This window comes from Dipodomys ordii, unplaced genomic scaffold, assembly GCF_000151885.1.
Source record: "Dipodomys ordii isolate 6190 unplaced genomic scaffold, Dord_2.0 Scaffold165, whole genome shotgun sequence".
Taxonomy (NCBI): Eukaryota; Metazoa; Chordata; class Mammalia; order Rodentia; family Heteromyidae; genus Dipodomys; species Dipodomys ordii.
Window position 1 is genome coordinate 2,708,115 of NW_012267381.1, and position 10,194 is coordinate 2,718,308.

The window sequence follows — 10,194 nt, forward strand, 5'->3', positions numbered from 1 at the left end:
CTAGCCTTGAGCTGAAGAGCTGAGGGACAGTGCCCAGGCCCAGAGTTCAGACCCCATGACCGGACCCAAAAAAAAAAACTCCCAATTTTTGTAATGGGCTTTTTTGTTCTATTTTCTTATACACAAGTAAACTACTTTAACATAGTCAACCTCTTTTACCCTCCTTATTAGCACAGTCCCCTCCTGCAGGTGCTTTTCCCAACAAAGCCTTGTTTCCTGCCATTCATTTTCCTTTATCAGAGAGTATTAAAATTGCATCAAGGGATTTCATCATGGTATTTCAGACATGTGCATAATTCTGTTTTGCCCAGATTAATCCTATTGCCTTCTGATTGTCTACCCTCCCAAACACCTATCAAGTAACATCTTTCACTGAGACTCTTTATGCCATCTTCATACACAGTAACACTGTACTTCAAAATTATTCATCCTCATTTTTTCCATCTCTCTCTCATTGTCCTAAATAATCCCATAGTTAGAATTTATGTTCTATCTGCATACACACATATGCACAGATATGTATATATGTACATGTCGACAAATATGTATGTTTTTAGGTTTAGCTTTCACATATAAGTAAACACATTTAGCTTTTTGAGCTTGCCTTACCTCATGTAACATTAATATATATATACACCAAATAGCTGTGCACCCTAGTTCATTGTGATATATCTCTCCATGTATATACTCAATCTCATCCTCTCTATGACTTTCTTTTTTTTGGGGAAGGGTCCGGTCCTGGGGCCTGAATTCTGGGCCTGGGCGCTGTCCCTCAGCTCTTCAGCTCATGGCTAGCGCTCTACCAGTTGAGCCACAACGCCACTTCCGGCTTTTTGCTTTTTGCTTATGTGGTGCTTTTTTCTTTTTGCTTATGTGGTGCTGAGGAATCGAACCCAGGGCCTCATGCATGCAAGGCAAGCGCTCCACCACTGAGCCACCTTCCCAGCCCTCCTTGACTTTCTTATATCTCTCTCCCTTCTTTTTTTGTGTCAGTATGTGTGTGTGTGTGTGTGTATGTGTGTGTATGTATATATATATATATATATACACCTATATATATGTATGCATGTATACAAATGCACACACATACATATATATTTATGTACTGTGGAACAAAGATCTATTAATAGAGTAGAATACTTGAGCTCAGAAAAGTTAGTTCATGGGCTGGGAAGGTGGCTCAGTGGTGGAGTGCTTGCCTTGCATACATGAGGCCCTGGGTTCGATTCCTCAGCACCACATAAGCAGAAAAAGCTGGAAGTAGTGCTGTGGCTCAAGTGGTAGAGCACTAGCCTTGAGCTGAAGAGCTGAGGGACAGTTCCCAGGTCCAGAGTTCAGGCACCATGACTGGCAAAAAAAAGGAAAAAAAGAAAAGTTAGTTCAAAGCTGGTGGTTCATGCCTATAATCAGGAAGGAGGCTGATATCTGAAGATTGGAGTTCCAGCTGGGGCAGGAAAGACTCTTTTTTTTTTTTTTTTGTCAGTCATGGGGGCTTGAACTTGGCCTGAGTGCTGTCCCTCAACTCTTCAGCTCAAGGCAAGCACTCTGCCACTTGAGCCATAGCACCACTTCTGGTTTTCTGGTGGTTTATTGTAGATAAGAGTTTCATGGCCTTTCCTGCCCGGGCTGGCTTTTAACCATGATCCTCAGATCTCAGCCTCCTGAATAGCTAGGATTATAGGCATGAGCCACCATCACCCAGCTACCAGTGAGACTTATCTCTAATTACTTTTTTTTTTAAAGCCAGAAGTAGAGCTGTGGTTCAAGTGGTGTAGAGCACTAGCCTTGAGTAAAAGAAGTTCAGGGATAATTTCCAGGCCCTGAGTTCAAGCCTTAGGGCAGGCACACACACACACACACACACAAATATTAGCTAAGACTTAAATAATGGATAGTTGGACAGTAGTTATGATGGTGGATAATCATGATTGTGCTTTCTTCCAAAACAGATTTATTCCCACAGAACAGCAACAGAGGAAGAGAATGGGTCCTCAAGGTACATAGGAGTCTGGAAATCTTTCAATGAGGATCTAAAAACTAGAGGACAGCCTAGAACTCATTCATTTCCATATCCAACCTTATAATGAAGAAACTACACATGATAAGAAGGATATTTACTTCCCATAGAGTCTTGCATGGTTCCAGCAAAAGCAGTTCCTCGGCAGAGGCAGTCTGTACTAGCGTGGGTCCCTCAGGGAGAGTGGAGGGTGAGAGGATTGGGCCGTGCCTGGTTTTATTCGTGAAGGACATAAGGCTCAGCCAGACATTTCCTTAGAAGCCTTGGAGATAGGATAGAAAAGCACTGAAGTGTTAGGGTTTAGAGCTGGTGGAAGGTAGAGTAGATGAGTACTTTCTGTAAAGTGCTGGAGAAAACTATATTTTCATCCTACTGTTTACCTTCTCATCCCCACTTTTTAAAAATCAGAAACCTCCGAATTTTTTAGTTAATTGAGACCTTAGACATTGGTTCACCTTTTCATTTGGTGATAAGGAATGGAGAAGGAGAAAGTATCACACTGTTAATGGGTGTCAGAAGAAGATGGTTCTGCCAGGAGCCGTGGCTCAGCCTGTAATCCTAGCCACTCAGTAGGCTGAGATCTGAGGATCAGGATTCAAAGCCAGCCCGAGCAGGAAAGGCCATGAGACTCTTATCTACAATAAACCACAGAAAACTGGAAGTGGTGCTGTGGCTCAGAAGAAGAAGAGGAGGAGGGGGAGGGGGAAGAGGAGGGGGGGGAAGGAGAAGGAGAAGGAGAAGGTTCCTTCTTAATTACTCTGTGATTGGACTGTGGTTACATTTTCATATAACAAGTCAGTACACAAATACTGCAGAGAGTGCTGGGAAGGTGGCTCAGTGGTAGAGCGCTTGCCTTGATTGCCTGAGGCCCTGGGTTCGATTCCTCAGCACCACATAAGCAAAAAGAAAAAAGCCAGAAGTGGCGCTGTAGCTCAAGTGGTAGAGCACTAGCCTTGAGCTGAAGAGCTGAGGGACAGTGCCCAGGCCCAGAGTTCAGGCCCCACGACCGGACCCACCCCCCAAAAAAAACAACAAATACTGCAGAGACATCCACAGATCGTTTGTGTTTGTGCTTGTGCTAATCATGTCCTTAGACATGATTCATTTATCACGAAAGCCTTTTAGAGAAGAAAATCTCTGAATGACACACAACTCAAGAAGTTTGACTCAGACATTAGTTTGGTGTGATTCAACTTGTAAAATAAAGTGGCTAAGAGAACAAGGGCACCTTTCTCCTCTCCCATCCCCCTTTCCTCACCCCAGCAAATGGCACAGGAAAGGCTAAGTCCAAAGAGGACTGAAGTGAAAGCCTCTGGAAAGAGTAAATGCTTCTGACAAGTATAGTGGTACAGTTGTTTATGCACAGGGGTTTTTGACAGGATAAGTGGGTCTGACAATCCTGCTCTGCTGCAGGCCAGGTTACATACAAAGTTCTCCCTAGACGCATTGTAGAGACTTTGGGACAGGCATGGAGAGCTCCTGCCAGCCCTGCCTGTATACATGGAATTGTTTTCAGGCATCCAGTAATGGGACCCTTTGTACATTGTGATTGTGGACCAAAGCACAAGTGTTTCTCTCAATAATACCTGAGATGTTGGCTGGGATGTAGCTCAGTGGCAAAGCTCTTGGCTAGCAACTGCAGCGTCCTGGGTTTGATCCCCAGTACCAAAAAAAGAAAAAGAAGACTTGAGATGTACATTGTGAGAGACACAGAAAATAGCATGACTCACTAATTCTGCATGTGTTTTTTCCAAAAAGCTTTTTTGGATTTCTGCAAAGGAGATGCTCATCAGAAAATGAAAGTCAGGCAAGTTAAGTTGAGGAGGACTTGGTGCCATGGCCAGAAAAGGCAAGCAAAAGTATAATTAATATACTTCCCTCATCTTTCCTAGGAGGGCTTCTTTTCGTTAAAGCGGCCACTTTGGCTGAGGGATATGTATAGACCTCTCAATGCCACACGCAAGAAAAACATGGCCAAGAAGCTACATGACCTGGAGTCTTCTGATGAGGATGAGGTTTTAAAGAAGAAAAAAGGGTAAAGCCTGGGAATGATTTAAGAATCCTAGCTAACAAGGGGAGGAAATGAGAAAGTCCAGTTGCTCCCTTGAAGTCTAAATGCTTAGCATATTGTTCTTCTGCCAGGAATCCAAGTGAAGTCATCATAGAGATCCCAACAGATTCTGCCCCTGAAGGTGAAGAGAGTGAAGCAGTTTAGGAAGTAACGGTGTAATCCTTCCTGCCTCAGCAACCCGAAACTTACATTCTGACACTGGCCTCTCAGCACTGCTTATTAACTATTTTTCTAATATTAAAATTTCATATTAAATTAAAATATTAGTAATAAATATGAAATTTTCTAACTAATTCCACCTATGTGGTAAGAAATTCAGACTTAAATAAATACATACGTATGTGTGCATATCAAGGGCATAGGTGAGATTAGCAGGGTTGCTGCTGGACTCCTTTGTGGCTTCTAGAAGTGGCTGTGTAGGTGGCCACCAAAGAGGACATCCTGCCCTCAGCTTCTGGGAACCAGAAAACTTACCTTGAATATGTCTGGATTTTTAAGCCAAATCCCATTTTTTCTGGTTTATCAAAACTAGTCCTTCCCTGCTGAGCACAGAGTGGCTTAGGTCTGTAATCCTAGCTACTTGGGAGCTAGAGATCAAGGGATTATGGTTCAAGGCCAGGTTGGGCATAAAAATTTTCAGATTCCATTTCACCCAATTGCTGGGTGACGTGGTACTCACTTGTGATGCCTAGGGAAACAGGGAAGCACAAATAGAATCCAAGCCTAGACTAGTCCATGCACTAAGCAAGACCATACCTCAAAAATAAATGGAAAAAGGAGCTGGAGTTGTAGCTCAAATAGTAGGCCCTGAGTTCAATCTCTAAAACATCAAAAAAGAATCAGTAATTGTTATGAGCTTCCCAGGGGGATCATCCATCTTTAAGCCACATTCGCTGCTTTAGATCTCTGGATCCTGTTGCACTGTGGAAGTAAGTATTGTCTTTTTTCCCAAGCCATCAAATTCACAAGAAAATATGTGTCATGACTCAGGTGGTTCTTCCACCCAGATGAGCTGCTGGAAATTTGTGTTTTTTGGTTAGGGTTTTAGGGTTTGTTTGTTTTTGCTGGGCCTTGAACTCAGGGCCTGGACACTGTCCCTGAGCTTTTTTGCTCAAAGTTAGTGTTCTACCTACCACTTGAGCCACAGTTACACTTCAGTTTTGTTTGGATTTTGTTTTTGCTTTTTGATGGTTAATTGGAAATAAGGGTCTCCTTGGCTTTCCTGCTGGGACTGGCTTCAAACCTAGATACTTAGATCTCAGCCTCCCGAGTAGCTAGGATTACAGGTGTAAGGGATAGAGTAAGGAGAAAGTGCGGGGACAACAGTTTCCCAAGTTTACCTTCTTCAGGATTTAATACTAGAACATATTTGTGGGGCCACCTCTCCATTCACAAGGGCTGTTTCAGCCTCCTCTAATCCCACCAATCTCACGTGTGCTGCTCAGTTCTCTCCAGTTCCACCCAACTCCACATCTATATACTTCCTGCCCTGCCCAACACAGAGATAGCTGCGTGCTTCCAGCTGGTAATTTTCAGAGGATGCAAGGGTTCTTCCACTCCACGTTCAAAGATGAAGTCAGTAGTCATTTTGTATGTGACATATGTATGTTTTTCATAAGAAAAACAAAATGAACAAGTATGGAAATCCTACCTACTGACTACTAAAAAGTATAATCTTATAGAGGCTTTGTTCCCTAAGCAAGAACCAATGAGCAGGGCTAGAAAGGTGGCTCAGTGGTAGAGCGCTTGCCTTGCATACATGAGGCCCTGGGTTCGATTCTTCAGCACCACATAAGCAGAAAAAGCCAGAAGAGGTGCTGTGGCTCAAGTGGTAGAGTGCTAGCCTTGAGCTGAGGGACAGTACCCAGGCCCAGAGTTCAGGCCCTACAACCGACTAAAAATAAATAAATGAGCACAAAGGGAAAGTTAGGGCTTTCCTTGCTATTAAGATCATCTTTCCAAACAGCAGCATTTCTGTTAGTGGCATAGACGGTTACTATGGGCGTCTGAACATGTATTCCAATACTGGCTCCGGTTACTATGGGCGTCTGAACATGTATTCCAATACTGGCTCCCTCCCTACAGAAAAATGCCTTAGTATCCACAGTTCTGGTAAGTCTTGCGTGACTCATGTTCCCCGAAAACCTGGAAGACTAAATACCTGCCAGTGAGCCTCCATTTATAGTTTTTGTTGCCAGTGTCCCCTTTATTTGATAATAGGCAGGGATTTTGTGCACAGGAATATCCTGTGATGAGAAGCTTAGGGTCCTCAATGTGACTCACCCCCTGCATCAGATAGTATACCAATTATCTGATGCACTGAAACACATCACCCCCAAACAATGGCTTAAAGCAACAAACGTCCATTCTACACCATTTCTATAAAACAGTAATTTAGTAGTTTTAGCCATTCCAGCTTTGATTTTCTTGGTCACCTGAAGGCTTGTCTGAAGCTGTAGGATCCACCTGTGAGGTGGCCTATTCCTTCCTACAGTTGGGAAAACCTGCTGGTTGTAAGTGGGAGGATTCAAGTCCTCCTCACATAAGCCCATCCAAATTCTGTTTAACTGAATCTCCTCACAATATGATGCCTAGCCTCCTCCAGAGACACATACAGAGACTGTGTGTGTGTGTGTGTGTGAGTGAGCGAGTGAGGGGGGGGGTCATGAGGCTTGAACTCAGGGCCTTGGCCCTGTCCTTGAGCCTTTTTTGCTAAAGGCTAGTGCTCTACCACTTGAGCTACAGCTTCATTTCTGGCTTTTTGGTTAAGTAGAAATGAGTGTCTCATATATTTTCCTATGCAGGCTGGCTTTGAACCATAATCTTCAGATCTCAGCCTCCTGAGTAGCTAGAATAACAGGTGCCTAGAAAGAGAGACTTTGTTATAACCTGGTCTAAGAAAGGCACATGGCAACCCTTCTAGCATTCAACACGAATAGAATCCACTCACTAAATCAAGTCCAAATCAAAGAGTGAAGGATTTATTTTTGTGCTGGTCCTGGGGCTTGAACTGGGGCTTGCATTCTCACTTTTTGGTTAGTCTGGTACCCTAATGATTGAGCCATACCTCCCTTACTCAGGGGAGGGTTTAAATTATTGTTATTTTTTGTCAGTCCTGGGGCTTGAGCTCTGGGCCTGGGCCTGGGTGCTGTCCTTTTGAGCTGCTTTGTGCTCAAGGTTAGCACTCTATCAATTGAGCCACAGTGCCACTTCCATAAATTATGCCTTTTGAAAAAAGAAGGTTCAGAGAATACGTGGACATATTTTTAAAGTACTTGCATATAAAAAAAAAACACCTTTTTTATACTTTTTTTGGGGGGGGGGTGTCCGGTCATGGGGCCTGAACGCTGGGCCTGCGCGCTGTCCCTCAGCTCTTCAGCTCAAGGCTAGCGCTCTACTACTTGAGCCACAGCGCCACTTTTGGTTTTTTTTTCTTTTTTTTTATGTGGTGCTGAGGAATCGAACCCAGGGCCTCATGCATGCAAGGCAAGGGCTCTACCACTGAGCCCTCTTTTATACTTCTAATATCAAATTGGACTGATGGCATGACCAACACCAAGCAATTAGATAGGTTTCCTATAACTCAATTTTGCTTTTAACTGTAGTTAGTTTCAGACTACTCAGACAAACAGCTAAGTCTTACAAAACTGCTCCTATGTCAGATACCAGTCACAAATGCCCTTTATCACACATGCTTCTGACTCTCTGGCTACATATCAAATTCAGGTTCACTCATTTATCACAAAGACTCCAAGAGCTCATGAAAGTCAGCTTCTAAGTCACTGTAGCCACATTTCAAGTGCAGCACAGCAACATGTCACTAGCTAATGGCTACCATATTAGCATAGCAGATCATTTTCATGGTTCTGGTCTATTGACAGTGCTGCTGTAGAAAACCTATGGAAAGACAAACAGACACTGGCAATGGTGATTGCCTTTAAGGAGGACTACTGGGAGACTGCAGCACCATATACACTTTTATGACTTGATAACATGCCTCTGCATTAGATATTTAAAAATTATTTGAAAAATAATACAACAATACAAACTGGGGATTAGGGACCTCTATAAGGAGGTAACTGGACTGGGACAATGATTTCCAGGATATTTTCAATTTAAGTAATATGCAATAAGCAAATAGATATGATTTCACATTTAATTTTTGTGTGTGTGTGCCAGTCCTGGGGCTTGAACTCAAGACCTAGATGCTGTCCCTGAGATATTTTTGTTCAAAGCTAGTGCTCTACGCTTGAACCACAGCTCTACTTCCAGCTTTTTGGTGGTTACTTGGAGATAGGAGCCTTACATACTTTCCTTCCCAGGCTGACGTTGGCCCATGATTCTCGGATCTCAGCCTGATGGGTAGCTAGGATTATAGGTATGAGCTACCAGTACCTGACTCACATTTAATAGCTTGAACAATTTTTTTGCCAGTCCTGAGACTTGAACTCTGGGCCTGGGCACTGTCCCTGAGCTGCTTTTGCTCAAGGCTAGCACTCTACCATTTGACTCACAGTACCACTGCTAGCTTTTTCTGTGTATGTGATATTGAGGAATCGAACCCAGGGCTTCATGCATGCTAGGCAAGCACTTCACCACTAAGCCACATTCCCAGCCCTGAACATTTTTTTTTATCTCCTGTCAGTCTTGGATCTTCAGAGCTTAGACAACAAAGTAAATTGATAAACAGACAGGTGATAACCAGTTTTCACATAATGCTTGGCATCTTTATTTTTCTTCTTAGAGAAGTTTGTGGGTCTTTCTGATTGTATTCTGCATAGATAATTGACAGCCATAGTTTTGTTGGTAATGCTGTTCCTATGACAGAAATAAATGTCTTGTGGTACAAACACATGCTTCTAACACCATGACTCATAAGCAAGATTGAGAATCAGTGAAATAAGGGATGGGTACAATGGTTGGAATCAACCCATGTTAAGGCCATAAAGGTAGGAATGGTGGACTGTGAGACATCAGACTATGGTCTTAGCAAAATAACGCACAAACACAAAGGAGCACAAGTTGTCCTGCTCAGAAGTGATCTCTGGAGCAATGATTTCAGGTCTACAACTGCAGAACCTTGGAGAGCCACTCACAACAAGTGGCCCCTGAAAGCATGTGTTCCCCAAGTACTGTTTTCAGAGAATAGCAACCCTGTATTGAATGTGTATGCATGTTATTTAAAGCTTACAAGCTACATGAGAGGTCAGTTTTATTCTCCCCAAATAATAGGAGGAAACAGGCTAGGAGACCATAACTTGCCTAACTTCAAGAAGATAATAAATTACTTAGGACTATTTTTATGTGAAAGAAATCCAGTTAAAATATGCTTTTAAAATGACAACCAGCTGTAGTAGTAGTAGTAGTAGTAATAGTAGTGCACACCCATAATCTCAGCACTTGGAAGAGGAAAGGAAGGAGGACCATGAGTGTAGGCCATCCTGCACTCCATACTGGTATCCTGTCTCAAAAAAAAAAAGGCATATTTTATCAGTTCACATCTGGGAGAACACTTTGGAATAGCTGCTTGTATCCTCTCCCTGTTTGTCACCCAGATTACACTGTGAAAGCAATGACCTTGGCTCCACATCTGCAGAGATGGTAATTTCATCTTTACACTGATGGTCAAGGAATAAGAAAAGCTGCCCTTCAAATACATCTGGTTTGTTTGCTAGAACTTGGTCAGGGAAGATGATGTTCTCATTATCTGGCCATGGTGTGTGCACACTTTGCAGTAAGAACATTAAATCAGTAACTGAAACCCAAGACAGAGTACAAGAAGCATATCACCAAAGCAGAGCAAAAGGGTGGTTTTACTACCAGAAGATAAGGGGATGGGATAAGAAAGAATCAAAGATTGAAGTTTGAGTTAGCCCCATATCAGTTCTTCACATGTTCACAGATGACATAAATCTAAATACCATTAGCTCACTTCGCTAGTCCATAGCATAGCACTTTGCAGGTGCCTTCATGTTAAGCCTCATGGTAATGTGAGCCTGTTGCTGTTTTTCACCTACAGTCTGTTAGGTGAGATCATGGTGTATGTATGACTCTTGTGGATATATGAAATGTAACTGTGCACTTGTACAAATCTCTCATTTCCTAT

General features: G+C 42.8%; 1 protein-coding gene across 1 annotated transcript in view; it reads left to right on the top strand.

Moving 5' to 3' along the window:
- The window catches only part of LOC105998519 (leucine-rich repeat-containing protein 37B-like), a 42,202-nt gene extending 37,970 nt beyond the window's left edge, over window positions 1-4,232 (top strand). The window contains exons 14-15 of the mRNA XM_013033244.1: window positions 3,910-4,052; window positions 4,160-4,232. Of these exons, the coding sequence (XP_012888698.1) occupies window positions 3,910-4,052; window positions 4,160-4,232 (216 nt within the window). The remainder of the gene's footprint in view (window positions 1-3,909; window positions 4,053-4,159) is intronic.
- The last annotated feature ends 5,962 nt before the right edge of the window (window positions 4,233-10,194 follow it).